The sequence below is a fragment of the Camelus ferus genome, chromosome X, assembly GCF_009834535.1.
Source record: "Camelus ferus isolate YT-003-E chromosome X, BCGSAC_Cfer_1.0, whole genome shotgun sequence".
Classification (NCBI taxonomy): Eukaryota; Metazoa; Chordata; class Mammalia; order Artiodactyla; family Camelidae; genus Camelus; species Camelus ferus.
Genome location: NC_045732.1, coordinates 21260793 through 21276709, shown reverse-complemented (window position 1 = coordinate 21276709; position 15917 = coordinate 21260793). Strand labels below are relative to the sequence as shown.

Sequence of the window (15917 nt, the reverse complement as noted above, 5' to 3'; positions counted from 1 at the left end):
CGGCCCGCGGGGAGGGCGTGTCCGTCGCCCGGGAGGGGCGGTTCTTGGGGTGGCGGGTGGGGCGGCGGGGAGGATGCGGCGGCCCAGCCCGGAACCCCGGGGGACCGCTGCCCTGCCACTGCCTCCGGCCACTGGGCCGGTGCCTGATTTTAGACGCGGCGACCCGGGCACCTGCTGCCGCGGCCCTCATCCTCGCCCGTCGTTGGGCAGGCTGCGGCCCTGGCGAGTCAGAGCGTCTGTCATGGGAACGGGGGAGGGGAGGGGGCGGTGTCCAGGGACGGTGCCCATTTCCCAGGGGCGGCCCCGGACGCGTCGCCTGCGGGACCTGAGCCGAGGAGCCCCCGCTTTGTCCTTCTCCCAAGGCTCTCCTGCCGCGCAGCGGCGTTTTCCTCCGGTAACGGCCAGAATGAGCGGTGAAGGCTGCTCTTTATCCTGCATTGCCAAGTGAAACTTGTCATTTTAGAAACGTATACCGAAAATTGGCGCATCTCCTGTGCTTCTCTAGGGTGTATTAGGAAACTGGGCCGGTCACTGTCAGGATTGTCCTGTCGGTAGGTCGGGAGGAGAAGAAATGGGAGAGAAACGTACCCTCCCAAAGATTTTCCTGCCAAAGTGCTTTTCGAACTGCCTCTTAGGTGGTGGTTTTTCTTTTTCTGGAACCAAGTAAAAACTGCAGGTAAAAATCAGGAGGAAGGTCTCTCAAGACTTCTGGCCAGGCAACCTTTTTAACGTTTTTCCGAACGCGAACTGGTAGGAACGAAAGACTGGAATTTGAGAAGAAAAGGTTTTGGTGTGGATTGGTGATGAGTGCTTTACTTTTCAATGATGTTTTAATAATAATGCTTTATTTTTTAATGGTATTTTTGAAAATGGCTACTAAAATGTTCTTTTGAAAGCCTTGCTCTTTCACACCCTCCCCCAGAAGCCTTTAAAACGTCTGATTGGAAACATTTGTAGAGAGAAGCATTTGGTAGCACATTGATACATAAAATTTCTAAAATACATAAAACCAAAATGAAGAAGATAAACTTTCGCCATTCAAGTAATCATTGTGAATATGGTTACACTGAGGATAACACCTCCAGTCTTCTATGCAGAGGTGAATGCATGAATTTTTCTAAAGAGGATTTTCTTTGGTAACCATTTTTTTTTTCTGACTAGATAGCATGCCATTATATGGCTGCAGTAATTTATTTAGTTGATTATTCCCAGTTTTTCACTACTTAAACACATTGTTGGAGAAATGTAAAATCTGCACACCCATCATTATTTCCTTAGTGTACATTCCTAAATGATAAAATTGTTAGGTTTTTTTATGTGAATTGCTCAATTTCCCTCTGGAAAGGATATGCTGTTTTGCACTCCCACCAACAATCTGTGAGGGTCCTTTTCCACACCCTAGCAAAAGGCAACATTTAAAGGATTTCTGTAGGAACATTTTGGGGCCATTTATGTTCTTCTCCAACCATATACAGGTATCCTTCTGTAGCTATTGCTTTTTTTTCTTATAATTTGATGGCAGTTCGGTTTCTCATCTTCTATTTTACCTTAGTAAAAAAGGGTTATCTAGGTGAAGCAAAGACATTATAAAGTGAAGAGATTTGTTTCAAGTCAAGACTTACTTGAATTCTGGTATATTTGATTACCCTGTACAACTCACTTAGCTTTTCTAAGGGACTGTTTCCTCAACTCTGAGTTAGAGATTATAGTGCATTTTCCTTACCTTTCTTACAGGATGGTGGTAAGGGTCAAATGAAACATTTATGGAGAGTACATTTAAACAGACTTTGTCTCATTGCCAATTATTGCCATCTTGTAAAAATTACAGACTAGAAAAGCATGTTGATTTTTTATGTAAATTTGTGAATTAAAAAAACTCTTCTTTGATACCCTTTACCCCTACTCTTTCACTCCTTAAATTTGAAGTTTTATACTGCTGCCCTAGATTATATTCAAAATGATATCAGAGTTACAAAATTAGGTGAATGAATGGATCTACAAATGTTCAAGGAAAAAAATATTTAAAAGCACTATCTATATATAAAGCTGAGGAGACAGATAAAAAGCTAAATAAAACACAGTCCTTGGGATCATGATAAATAAAACATAGTCTTTGTGCCCTACAGGCTACAGAATGTCCAGGCAGCTAGAGGGCATAAAAGCTGCTTTCCAAATTTAGACGGCAATTTTAGCTGTGATGCAGGATGTCAACTATTCTCAAGTGCGCTAAAGTCCAATTCTGCTGACTGAGCATCTGTGCAAATGACCAGGCAGTCTCTTCGGAGTCATCTTGTTGAAGGTAGGAGTTGCAAGGTGGGGAAGTGTTAGTATTGGAGTCCGAAAACCTGAGTTCTGGTTTTACGTCCTTCTCTTGGGGCAGGTTGGTTAACCTTTTTGAGGCTGGGTTTCTTCACCTTTGAAATGGAGGTAATTTCAGCTTCCTCCAAGGCTTGTGAGGATTAAGTGAGACAGTATTTCTAAGACGCTTAGTGAGCTAGGAAGTACTGGTGATCCTTATCCACTGAAGACTGAGTTTATCCAGTAAAGAAACTAGATCTCTTCCAACTTTGTTTGCCTTGCCCCTAGCAATCAGCATAAAATATGGCTGCTGGTAAAAATTCACTTTGGACCACTGAAGAAGGTAATATGTAAATGTGGAATATTGGGAGAAATTAACTACATAATTTGGAGTTGATATGAAAGAATTAAAGGATACATTGAACTAATTGGATCTAGACTCATCCCTACTGTGACTTTCATTTTACATTATATCCCCAATGCCATGCAACATAGTTTCTCCTGATCAACTGTAAACCTGCTCGAGTTGCTTCCATTTTGAAACCTCCTCCCTAGACCCCTGTCACCCAGTTGCAACCCAGTTTCCCTCCCTCCCTTCCAGCCACAATGTTAGAAAGGGTTGTTAGTAATTGGCTTTCTAAGCTTCCTTACCTTCCATTTAGTCCTCAAGCCATGTATTCACAGTTTTCATTCCTTTTATTGGATCTCTATGCAGCTTTTGCCATCAGAGTCTCCTTTCTTGAAACACCCTTCCGTGCTCCAGGGTTCCCTTCTTCTTCAGAGGATGTTTCTTCTCAGTCTCCTTGACTGGTTCATCTTCCTTGAAAGGCTTATGTTCTTGTAGGCTTGATCCTTCTCTGATATACCAACTCTGGAATAATTTACAGAGCATTGAGGTAGTCTGATGTTTGAAGGTTTGGTAGAATTCCCCCCGTGAAGCTACCTGGGCCTGATGCTTTTTCATGGAATGTTTCCTTAATAACTTTGTCTGTTTCTTCTATGGAAATTGGTCTGTTTAAACTTTTTAATATGGTCAGTTTTAGCAATCTCTATTTTTGTAGCAAATTATCCCTTTCATCTGGGCTTTCAAATTTATTGGCTAGAGAGCTACAAAGTAATCTCTTATGATTTTAAATTTTTTCTTCTATTTCAATGGTTATCTCCCCTTTGCTCTTTCTTATTTTGTGTATTTGTGCTCTTTTTCCTTAGTCAGGGTATATACATTGTTTAGTGGCTTACCCATTTTAATTTTTCCAAAAAGTAGAATTTTGAATTATTACTTAGATCTAATTTTCTATTCTCTTCCTCTACTTTTATCTTTATTATTTCCTTCCTTGTGCTTGTATTTGGTTTACTTTTTTATTTTTTAGGCTTTTTTTTTTACCTTGGAAATGAATTCATTTATTTTTAGTCTTTCATGTTTATTGATAAGTATGTTTAGTGCAGTGGATTTTCCTTTGATCACTGCTTTAAATGCATTCCATGGAATCTGATATGTAGTGCTTTTATTGTCATTATTTCTTTAAAAATCTATATTAGACTACCCAGGAATTGTTTAATAGGAGATTTTAAAATTTCTAGGTGGAAGGGTCTTTGTGTTTTTAGTTTTTATTAGTGATTTCTAGTTTTATTGGATTACGATCAGAGAGTATGTTTATAATATTCCTATTTTATGGAGGTTACTGATGTTTTCTTTGTGACTAATATATGATTATTTTTGGTGAATATGGTGTGGGCACTTCAGAAGAATATGTATTCTCTAGTATCAGAGTGTAGAGTTTGATAAATATCCTTAAGATTTGTTGATTATGGTATTTAGGTCTTCGGTCTCCTTATTTTTGGTTTACCTGATCTGTCTACTGTGCCACTGAGAGTGGTATACTGGAGTCTCCTTTTAGTGTTTCTATCTATGTCTCCTTGCATCTCTTGTAGTTTTTGTTCCATAAAGGTGGTTGCTATGTTATATTCATGTAAATATGTATATTTTTATTCTCTCTTCATTGAGGATTGTGACTTTTAGCATTAAAAAGTGTCTTTCTTTGGCATGATGAATGCTTTGGGGCATGAATTCTGCTTTGCCTGATTCCAGGTTTGCCACACCTGCTCTCTTTTTGTTTCCATTTGCCTGGCCAATGGCCATCCTTTTATTTTTAACCTTTCACAGTCACTTTGTTTTAGGTGTATCTTTCGTACAACTCCTTGAGTTTTGTTTTGTGAGCCAAATTAAACTTTTTTATTTTGGTGAGTTAAGCCCATTCACATTTATTATTAGGGCTGATATGTTTGGCCTATCATAATATTTTATAATTATATGTATTTTGTTTGTTTGCTGTTTCTTTTTGCTATGAAGTATAGTTTTTGCTCTTTTGTTTTAGAAAGTTGGGAGGTATTTAGGAAGGTTTTTATTTTTTGCTAATGGTTAACCTTTGTACTAACAACTTTTTAAATGCCCTTACTCCCCTGTTTATTTATGTAACCTCTTTTGTGTGTGTGAGAGAAATAGATTGTATATGTGAAATCAAAGTAGAATAATGATAGGCAACTGTGGGGTTCTGTATGCACTGCCAGCTCCTCCCTAATGCAGACTGGTGATGGCACCTAGCCCTGTGGTCGAGAGAATAAGCCATGCTCTGCTCTCCTGAGGTCTGGCTTCCTCTGATCTGCTGGTCTCCCTCTTGTTCTCCGGGCTCTAACTTGGTCAAGTTCTGTGCTGCAAGTGTGGCTCCTTTGTTACAAAGGCTTTCCTGGACAATTCTTTACATTTGTAAATGCTGAGTTCATGCTTAGTATGGAATTTCTGTCATTTGATTTTTTTTTGTAACAACTTTACTGAGATATAGTTAACGTATCACACAATTCGCCCATTTAAAAGCCTACAATTCAGTGTTTTTTTTAATATATTCACAGAGTTGTACAACCATCATCACAGTCTAGTTTTAGTACACATTCATCACCCCAAACAGAAGCCATGTGCCCATTCCTTCCGGCACCCACCCCTGCAACACCACACTGGGCTACCACCAGTCTACTTTCTGTTTCTATAGATTTGCCTATTCTGGAATTTTCATGTAACTGGAATATATAATATATGGTCTTCTGTGACTGCTTTTTTCCCTTAGCATAATGATTTCAAGGTTCGTCCCTGTTTGACTGGGTGTCAGTACTTTATTCATTTTTATGGCCAAGTAATACTCCGTTGTATAGCTAGACCACATATGTTCATTCGTCTCTCAATGAACATTTGAGTTGTTTCTACATTTTGGCTATTATAAATAATGCTATTAAGAACACTTGTGTACAAGTTTTCATGTGAACATGTATTTTTATTTCTTTAGGGTATATACCTAGGACTGGGGTTGCTGGGTCATATGGTAACTCTGTTTAATTTTTTAAGGAACTGCAAACTGTTTTCTAAAGTGGCTACATCATTTCATTTGAACTTATTTTCCCTTGGGCACCTTGTAATGTATCCTTCACTTCTGAGATAATTTAGTCTTTTTCTCAGACTTTAATTCATTTTTTTCCTGTCATTTTTCTCTGTTTTTTTGGTCTGTTTCCATTCTTAGTTTTTAAATTTCTGATTCAAGCTGAGGGGTTTTTTTTTTTAAATCTTAAATGCTTTGGGGTATATTTAATTTTGTTTGGGGTATAAAGTTAGAGTTTTCTTCTGCTTCATGGGTTTTTGGGGAGGAATTTTCCTCAGCTGAGAAATTTTCTTTTTCTGCTTTCTTATAAACACATGGGGATCATAAGACTTTACAATTTTTGCAAATCTCCTGAGTATGAAATGGTATCTCCTTGTTTTGATTTTATCTTCCTGATTAGGTAGGGTTGAGTATCTTTTTGTATGTTTATTGGATATTTATATTTCCTCTTTGTTGAAAACTCTAAGTATAGAGCTGCCATTTATTAAGGTGGGGAGACTAGGAGGAGTAGATGTTGGCGAAAGTCAGGAGTTTGCTCTTGGACATGTTTACAGCATCCATTAGGCTGTTGGATATGGAAGACTACAACACAGAGGATGGATGAGGGCCAGAGATGTCATTTTGGGGGTTGTTAGTTTATAGAGAGTATTTAAAGCGATGAGACTGAATGAGAGTGTAGACTGGGGAGAGAGTGTAGACAATGGGAAGTCTAAAGACTGAAGTCACTATTTAAAGGAAGACTGGGTTCACTACTTAGGGGTCACGGTGTTGAGGAGGGAGATGAGGAGAAACCAGCAAAGGAGACTGAAGGAATTGTTAGAGGTAGGAGGAAAACCAGAAAAATGTAGTATTCTGGAATCCAAGTGAAGAAAATGTTATTTGGGAGGAGATAGGAAGGACGACCATCAAGTGCTGCTGGTGGATCCAGGGGAAGGAGGGAGAAGAACCACTGGATTTAGTAACATAGATTTCATCATCAATCATAACTATAGAGCAGTTTGGTGCGGTGGTGGAGTGGAAAGCTAGAGTGGCCAGGGGCCAAGCTAGAGCTAGAATGGGAGGAGAAGAATCAGAGAGAACGTCTGTGGTATTCAGGCGGCCCTTTGCGGAATTTGGTTGTAAATGAGGAGAGAGAGTGGTAGCCCAGGGGATGTGGTTCCAGAGAGCTAGGGGAATTATTAGAGGTAGTATGGTTGAGGGGAAAGCCCTAATGGAGAGGGGAAAGTGGTGTTGTGGGAGGAAGAGGAGAATTGCTGCAGCTGGGTCTTTCAGCTGGATGAGGGGTTGTGTCCAGTGCTTTCCTCTTTGGCACCAGCATCCCCTTCAGCATCCTCCTGGGAGTCGATGCCCCTGCTCTCCAGTCATCTGTGTTCAAGGGCCCATGAGTTCATTCACTGCCTCCACACAGTTCACTCTGAACTGGCAGTATAAATGAATTTATCTTCTGTTACTGACTTCTCCTTCTCCCCAGTCACAAACCCTACTGTTTTTTTTTTTCTCTCTGTCCTAAAGCTCCCTTTGATTAACTTGGCTACTCACAAGTAAGTTAGTTTAAATCAGAGATAGGCAGTCTTTTTTGTAAAGGACCAGGTAATAAATATTTTAGACTTTGTGGGCTACGTACAATCTCCATTGCATATTCTTCTTCTTTTTTTTTTTAACAACCCTTTAAAAATGTAAAAACCAGCTTAGCTCAGACTCTAGGGTTTAAATTAACTCTTCTCTCTTATCTATTAAGCCTCTGAGCCAGCACTTTTCATTACTAACTGATGTACACAAAAAAGTAAATGCAAACAAGGTAACTTTAAAAAAACAGCTTTACTGTGATATAATTTACAGGTTTAAAATGTGCAGTTCAGTGATTTTTGGTGTGTTTGCAGAATTGTACAGCCATCTCCATAATATCTGATCTAATGTTAGAGCATATGCATTACGCCAAAGCTAACTTTTTACCACTTTGGGGTGTAATTTATATGCAGTAAAATTCACCTATTTTTGAGTGAATAGTTTGAATGTTAATGAAGCTAATTTTAATATTAGCAGAGGAAAATATTCTAAGTAATAATTTTTTTTAATCACATAACCGGTAAATCTCACTTGTAAACATTTTCTCCCAAGTGACCTTCACCTTTCCCTTGAGACCAGTAGTTCTCTAGTCCCTGGACCAGCAGCATCTGCATCACCTGGGAACTTGCTAGAAGTGAGGTCCACCCCAGAGTAGGGCCCAGCATTCTGTGTTCTAACCAGCCTTTCAGGTAATTCTGAACACTCTAAAGCTGGAGAACCACCGCTCTAAGGTGTCTCCTTGAGTAGAATTGCTGGTTTGGAAATGAGCATGTTCAAATGTGACGGGTACTGCCAGCGCCATCCACACTGGTCACTCTTGTGTGTACTCACCTGCTCAGCAGCGTGCAAGAGTCCCTGTGCCACAGCCTCGCCTGCACTCTGAAATAGGCGCCCCTTCCTTCCTTCCTTCCTTCCTTCCTTCCTTCCTTCCTTCCTTCCTTCCTTCTTTGCTTTCTTCCTTCCTCCCTTTCTTCCTTCCTTTCTTTCTTTCTTTCTTGTCAGTCTGATAGGTGTGAAATGGCTATGATCTAAATTGGTGTTTACTTGATTACTAATGAGATTGAACATCTCAGATGTCCATAGGCCACTCGAGTTTTGTGTTCTGTGATAGGCTGTTTGGAGTCTTGTGCTTCTTGAAATAAATATAATTATGTAAACAAATAATCATAGTGTATTGAAATAATTGCAGAAGAAACTCAGAATTCCCAGGAAGAAAGAAACTCTGGGTAAAAGAAAAAAAGAAAGCAAGGAAAGAATTTCAGAGGAGATTATGGCCAGACAGTCCTGAAAGAATAGGAGTTTGTCAGGCAGAGTGCGGGAGGGCCATCTATGTGGTACCAACAGAATGACCTGATCAGGGGAAAGCAAGTAGTGTGCTGTGCTGGGCTGATGGGGTATGTGGAGGAAAAGACATATAGAAGGCTAGGAGAAAAGTAAGGAGTGACTACATGTATATATTTTAAACTTGTTTAATCCTTTACTGAGTGTTAGGCATTTGGGTTAACTAGTTAGTTGGGTGGTTTTTTTCTTTCCTATTATTACAAATAAAGCTGATAGAAATATCTTAGTATATATAGCTACTTTTTTCTGTTAAAGTATTAGAATAATAAATTTAAACTGAAATTATTAGATTAAAGGAAAGTAGGCATGATTCGTTTAATAATTTCTTACATATTTCAAGATTACCCATCATTAGGGAAATACCAATCACAACCATGGTGAGGTACCACTTCACTCCCACAAGGATGGCTGTAATTGAAGAGACAGACAATAACAAATATTGGTGAGGATATGGAAAAATGGGAACCTTCATATATTGCTGGTGGGAATATAAAATGATGTAGCTGCTTTGAGGATGTTTAGCCCTCTCAAAAAGTTAAACATAGAGTTATTGTATGACCCAGCAATTCTACTCCTAGTTTTATATCCAAGACAGATGAAAACATATGTCTACACAAATACTTGTTCATAAATGTTCATAGCAGCATTATTTGTAATAACCAAAAGATTGAAACAACCCAAATGTCCATTGAGAAATGAATGAATAAACAAAATGTGGTGTACCCATACAATGGAATATTATTCAGTCATTAAAAGGATGAAGTAGTGATACATGGTAAAACCCTTGAAATGTTATGCTGAAGGAAAGAGGCCAGTCACAAAGGACCACATATTGTATGATTCCGTTCATATGAAATGTACAGAATAGGCAAACCCTAGGGACAGAAAGTAGATTAGTGGTTGTTGGGGCTAATCAAAGGAGGAGAGGAATGGGGAGTGACTGCTAATGGGCTTTCTTTTAGAGAGGATGGAGGTGTTCTAAAATTAGATTGTGGTGATGGCTATACATCCCTGTGAATATACTAAAAAACATTGAATTGTATGCTTTAAATGGGTGAATTGTATGGTATGTGAATTATAGCTCAATACATCTGTTTTTCAAAAAAAATAAAATGGATAAAAAGATTACCCTTTTTAAGTTAAGATTCCTTAACCAGGATAGTTACACTTTTTCATCATCACCAGCAATACTTGGTATCCCCCCCTCACAACCTTTGGGTTTATTATTTTTGTTAAGTTTAATAGGTGTGTACCCAAAGCTTCTTTGGTTAAATTATAGGTTCTTTCATTAGAATGTAAGCTCTAGGGGGGCAGGAATTTTTGCCTGTTTCTGTTCACTGCTGTATCTCCAGAACAGTGCCTGGCAAATAATAGGTAGTCAGTAATATTTGTTAAATGAATATATTTTTATATGTTTAGTTACTAAGTAAAGATTTTCCCATTTAGTATCTTAATTTCATGGTACATCTGAACTAATTGTTCTTCCTAGCCTCAAATTCTTTTTGGAAAGAAGCAATATATAACTAAATGAACTGAATTGAATGTACTTCTGGTGAGTGATCTGGTTCAAGTCCTTTGCCCTTACATGCTTTTACTTTCTTCTAAAATTTGTTATAACAATGATTTGCAAATGTTTGACTATGTGGACTCCCTTTTTAAACCACTGTCCATATAGTTATACTTGTACTTTTTGTATCAGTCGGCGGAAAAACAACATAGTGACAAGAAGCTATTTATATTTGAACAATGATCACAATATCTTCAGAAATTTGCAAAATTGAGGTCATAATATATGAGACATATATTTATTCTATAGTCTGTACATGGTGACTCTATGTATTTTTCATAGACCCATGGCAGTAATTTTGAAAGCCCCCAGGAGTTTGGGGCCAGTAAGTTGGAAACTACTTAATTATAGTATCAAAACTGAAGATTACTGAAATGTAAATAATAAGTAGTACAAAAGATTATACCCTAATGATGGTTTTTTTTATTTAAGATTCAGTTCCTAAAGCTATCAGTTTCTTTTAAAGATTGAAGAATATTTTAAAAATCAAGTTTTATGTCTTTTAAAGTTTACTTATTTGTCATTATTTGTATTAGTAAAAAATCAGAAGCCAACTAAGTGTCTAGTCGTGCTTAACTAACTTTTGGTATATTTATCTGGTGGAAATTAGGCGGCAAACTGAGTATGATAATTAGGCATTGTAATTCTTATTTTCCAACAATTTAAAAAGCAGGGTATATCATCGAGTATTCCTAAGCATCTTAACTGTGATTATATGAACATAACTACGATTATATCTACACAAACAGTGGCGAAAGACGGGAAGATACGGTTGTGGTTGTGTTCAGATAGAGGAATTCTGGGGAATTTTTTCCTCTTTTTGGAACGCTTACTAGCAGTTGCTGTGTGCCAGGCGGTATTCTAAGCTCTTTTCTTCACTTAACTCAAGGATCACTAGACTACAATGCATTTGGCCTTTGGGGCCTATTCTTGTGTGGCCCTTGAGCTGAGAATGATTTTTATATTTTTTAAGCATTTTTTTAAAAAAGATATGGTAGAGACCTCTTATGGCCTGCAAAGCCTAAAATTGCTACTATCTGGCCCTTTACAGAAAAAGCTTGCCGACCCTTGATTTAATTCATTTTGTCCTTACAATGTTCCAATAAGGTGGGTCCTAATATTATCACCCCTATTTTCTAGATGAGGAAACTGGACACAGAGGGCTTAAGTAAGTTTTTGTTGGTAATATTCACTATTTTTAGAGCAGGTTGCAGGCTCTTTCTACACACTTGCTAATACTGTGTTTCTTTGCAGTGTAAAAAGTGATAGTGGTTCACGGTTCAAAGGATGAAACGGTCACGCTCTAGATCCCCCAGGTGGAAACACAGGTGAGCAGCTCTTAGTTTAGCACGGTAAGCATGGGTTTGGGATGTGCTTGGACTTTCAAACTCACCGGGACTGTTAACCTATTTTAATAAGCTCATGGGACCTGGTTATTCACAGTAGGTGCTTTATAGTGATAGACATATTTCTAGGTTCTAGGAGCTGACAGCTTTCTTTAATTACAGCTGGCAGCTGGAATTAATCCATAATAAAAAGAAATGCAGTGGCCACAGTAAGGAAGAGTGAGAAACATCTTTGAGAGTGTTGTATTTTTTTGTATCAGTAAGTGGTTTAGAACTCTTCAGTGTGTATTTTATTTTTTCATAATCATCATGTTTGAGGAAATTGGGAATTAGAAAATTGGAAGTTTCCTACTTCTTCTTCATAGCAGAATAATAAAATTTTGTTTGTTTGTTTCGAGGGGGAGGTAATTATGTTTATTTATTTATTTAAATGGAGGTACTGGGGATTGAACCCAGGACCTCATGCATGCTAGGCACGCACTCTACCACTGAGCTATACCTTACCCCCAATTTTTATTTTATTTTATTTTTTTAAGGTTTTTTTTCGGGGGTAGGAGATAATTAAGTTTATGTATTTATTTTTAGAGGTGGTACTGGGGATTGAACCCAGGACCTTGTGTATGCTAAGCATGTGCTCTACCATGTGAACTATACCCTCCCCTACAAATTGGAATAACTCAGTTGTAGTTGAACTCTCCTGTTTCCTGGTTGGCAGTATCAATAGTATATATGATTAGACTGGAACAATTTAAGCAGTATTTATTGTATACCTGCTATAGCCAGGTTCTGAGGCTACAGAGGTAAGTATGACATCTTATGGCACCTCAGCAAGCTTGCAGCCTGGCTGGGGAGATTGACATCATAGCCAACTATGATACAGTAGGAAAAGCGTGGTGCTGCTGACTGGGACAAAGTATTCTGGATCCACAAGGAGGGAATAGTTCTGCTTTTGTGGAAAGGAAGGAGGGATACCAAGAAAGTCTTAAGAGAAGAGATGAAATGTTAGAAGGCTATTTAAGGATGAGTAGAATTTTTAAAGGCAGAAAGAAGAAAAGTATTCCATTTAAGGGGACAACAGGATCAAAGGCACAGAGCTGTGAAAGTGACTAGTTTTCTAGAACTTTAAAGAGGACCGTAATTACATACACAAGAAACAGGTCAAAATTTTTCATGTTAATACGGCTTGGCCATTATGCTTGTTCATTATGGTTCTGCAATGACTAGTCAATCATTTCAACAGTTTTCATTTTGTAGTTCACAAGACCAAATTGTAAAGGGGAGGAGCTTCAGAAAGAAAAGGAAATGTAAAGAAACATCTGGCTCTTAACATGGAGGGCCTCACAGAGGTCGTGTGGTTTCACTATTTTGTGCCAGGCTCTGGTGAAGGGGCACAGAAGACCCTGCCAAGTTTAGTGCCTGATTTCTGGATTTCTTCTCATAACTCTTTTGTCACCAACTTTAAAGAGTCTGATATTTTACCCCACTTGCAAGCTAACACTTAGCCTGTCACGAGGCCCTTGGATCAGAGACAAAGGCCTTTATTACTCATAGTACAGCAAGCAGCTCCAGCTTCATGATCCTGTGTTCCCCTCACCCCTTGTCCCCTGAGGGCGGGCACTGCAGAGCGCAGCAGTGGGGTGATGACACAGCTAAGGAACCCAAGCCCCATTAGAGGCGGCAAGCAAACCCGCCCAGCCTTTGCTTTGGAGACGACTTTGGTCTTGTTATCCTGGACAGCAAACAAGTTGGCCCTCTGCTGCTTAGGGAAGCCATATCTCCATCTTCCCAGGCAGCTTGCCTTGGAACAAAAGCTGTCAGTGCCTCTGCTCACGAGGCATGCAGAATGCAAGAGACCCACAGAGACTTGCCTCCCAACAGGCTCCTTGGGTCTCTTTTGTCCTTTAAGGAGAACTGAAAATGATAGCCACCATTCTAGCAATTTCCTTCAGAAGAAGGAGCGCTATACAGTAAAACCCTGATATGAAATATAATATCAAAGCAGCATTCAATGTGAGATAAGGATTAAAGTAAGAGATTGAGTATTTCATCAGTCTGGAAGACCTTAGCCTCTGGCAGCCAGCTTTTCTTCTTAGCAGTGGAAGAGGTGAAGTCTTCCAGGAAGTCTTCAGAGGCTCCAGTTGCTTCTTCCTGTGAAGAGGTGCAGCCAGCTGGATGATAGAGTTTCTGCTTCAGCTGAATAATGCATTTGCCAGTACGTCTAGCCTGGTGACTCTAGAGGGAGATATTGCCAAGTCCAGTACATAAATCCCAGCATGTACGTGAGGAAGATAAATCAGCCTTCTTTCTCATAGTGAGGACTCAGACATATCACCAAATGGAGAGGGTTTTACTCATGGTTGCTCCAACTCCATGCCAGCTGCTGCAGAGGGGGCGATAACAAAAGCTGCAGGGGTAGCTGCCTCATTGATTAGAAGACATTAAACCCTCAGGGAGGAAATTGGAAGATCGGACAGGTCAGATGGGAGGAGAGGTCCCCAGATGCAAATTTGAACTTTATTGTGTTCCAGATAGTGGTGCTTCTCTCTCTTATCCTGAAGTCTGGGCAACTCAGACTGGTTTCCCTGGATACAGGAGCAGAGCCTTCCTTCTCAGTTGGAATGAAACGCTTCATGTTGGCAATGCTGAGATATTGGAGAAGGTAGTTACAGAAAGGATGTGCTGTCCCTGGAGGGCATTACAGCTGCATTAAAGCACACATTCACCAAAGTTACACACCCTGGTTCAATAGCACATCTTTCATTTTATAGGGGACAGGTATGGGAAAGAAAACTTATTTATGTTAGGAGTATTTATGGAGGTACTAAGCATGAGGTTCAAGTCTCAAGGCCCTTCTCCCACCTACTCCACACATTGTTTAAGGATGTGTTTTTTTACTCTTTGATATGGCCTTAGTAAAGAGAACAGACAATCACTTGGGGAAACGGGTTAGATTTGGGTCTGAGTTTGGATTTATTGTGCACCATAAACTTTTAGAATCTAATTTAATTTCAGACATTATATTCAGCTTTCCAGAGACTCTCCTGCACATTTACTTGTGTGAATCTAGCCCTCCTTCTGCTTATTTCTTAACTGACCATTGAACCTGATGTACACTTTCGCTGACTGGCTCTTTTGCCAGAACTTTGCTGTCAGCATTCTTCCAAAATGAATCCTGCTGTGTACTTGAGGTGGTCCTCCTCCAAGAGGACGAGTGTGCTCAGCCTATTCTGATATGCACATGTGGTATATTAGTTCAGATAGAAAGAGTATGCTTGCAGAGTTGGGCAGAAGCATAATCAGACTCCCAAATGGATGATGTAGAATGCAAGTATGGCAAATTGATGAATTTAATTTGAGTGGAAGAAGCAGGGAAAAAACAAATGTTTTATTTAGGTAAGTCATGTTAAGACAAACTTAGTCTATTGTCTTTGAATGAACCAAACTTTTCTGTATTTGTTTACGTAGATCATTGTCACCAGTACCTAGAAATACTGAACACTACAAGCAAAGACATGAGCGTTATGGCTATGAATATAGGAAGGATCCAAAAAGACCCATCACTTGGAGAATGGACAATGAGAAACATGGACAGAGTAAACCAAGAATTCCTTCTCGTGAAAATATACATTACCGATCTTATGAACATAGATCACCTTCCCCAAACATAAGAAGAAACTCTTTAGAAAATTTTTATACTTATAGGCCTCACCAAGTATATTTACCAGGAAGAGGGGATAACAACAGAAGATCTCAGTATATGTCCAAGTACTCAGAAGGTGTACTCTACAGTGAGCACCAGAGGAATTGTTATCCCCAGAAAGTACAAGGAAGGTATATTCCTGATGACCACAGAGTTAGAGGAGATGGAAAAGGAGGGAAACCATCTCCAAGGTCAATAGCAGATTCTTTTAGATTTGAAGAACAGTGGCATGAAGACGAATTGAGGCACCAGAGGATACAAGATGAAAAATATTCTCAGTCACTTAGAAGAGGCTCTGAAGATTTTGAGAAAAGGAGCTCTTTTCAGAAGAGGTATAGGAAAACATTAAACTGGGGTAATTTGGTATAAAGCCTCAAGTGAGAAAGTCTGTTTACTTTATAGTTGAAGATAACCACCTTGAAAAGCTTTTGTCTAAAAAGATAAAAAGCATTGTAATGTAGTTATGGTCTAGTGGTAGAAGTGAAGTATTTATTTTTAGAGTAAATCATGTTGATGGCTAGAATAGTAAAAAAAAAAAAAAATAGTATTTTCCTCTTTAACTACCCTATGCATCTATGAGTTGGCTTGAGGGTGGGTTAACTTGCCACTGCGTTCTGCATTTAAAGCCATGCTGCCCAATATCCCACACATAAATTCTCACTTTCTTCTCTCTA

At 39.1% G+C, this 15917-nt stretch overlaps 1 protein-coding gene across 10 annotated transcripts in view; it reads left to right on the top strand.

Annotated features, from left to right (window-relative positions):
• BCLAF3 (BCLAF1 and THRAP3 family member 3) overlaps window positions 1-15917 on the top strand; it is a 51989-nt gene that overhangs the window by 206 nt on the left and 35866 nt on the right. For 5 of the 10 annotated variants that reach the window (XR_004317774.1, XM_032474410.1, XM_032474404.1 and 2 more), the window contains exons 2-4: window positions 2127-2299; window positions 11452-11525; window positions 15009-15575. Coding sequence is in view for 9 of the 10 variants with exons in the window: in XM_032474410.1 (XP_032330301.1) it covers window positions 11485-11525; window positions 15009-15575 (608 nt within the window). In the remaining variant the exon portion in view is untranslated. The other 5 variants (XM_032474405.1, XM_032474406.1, XM_006194210.3 and 2 more) reach the window with 5 other exon arrangements.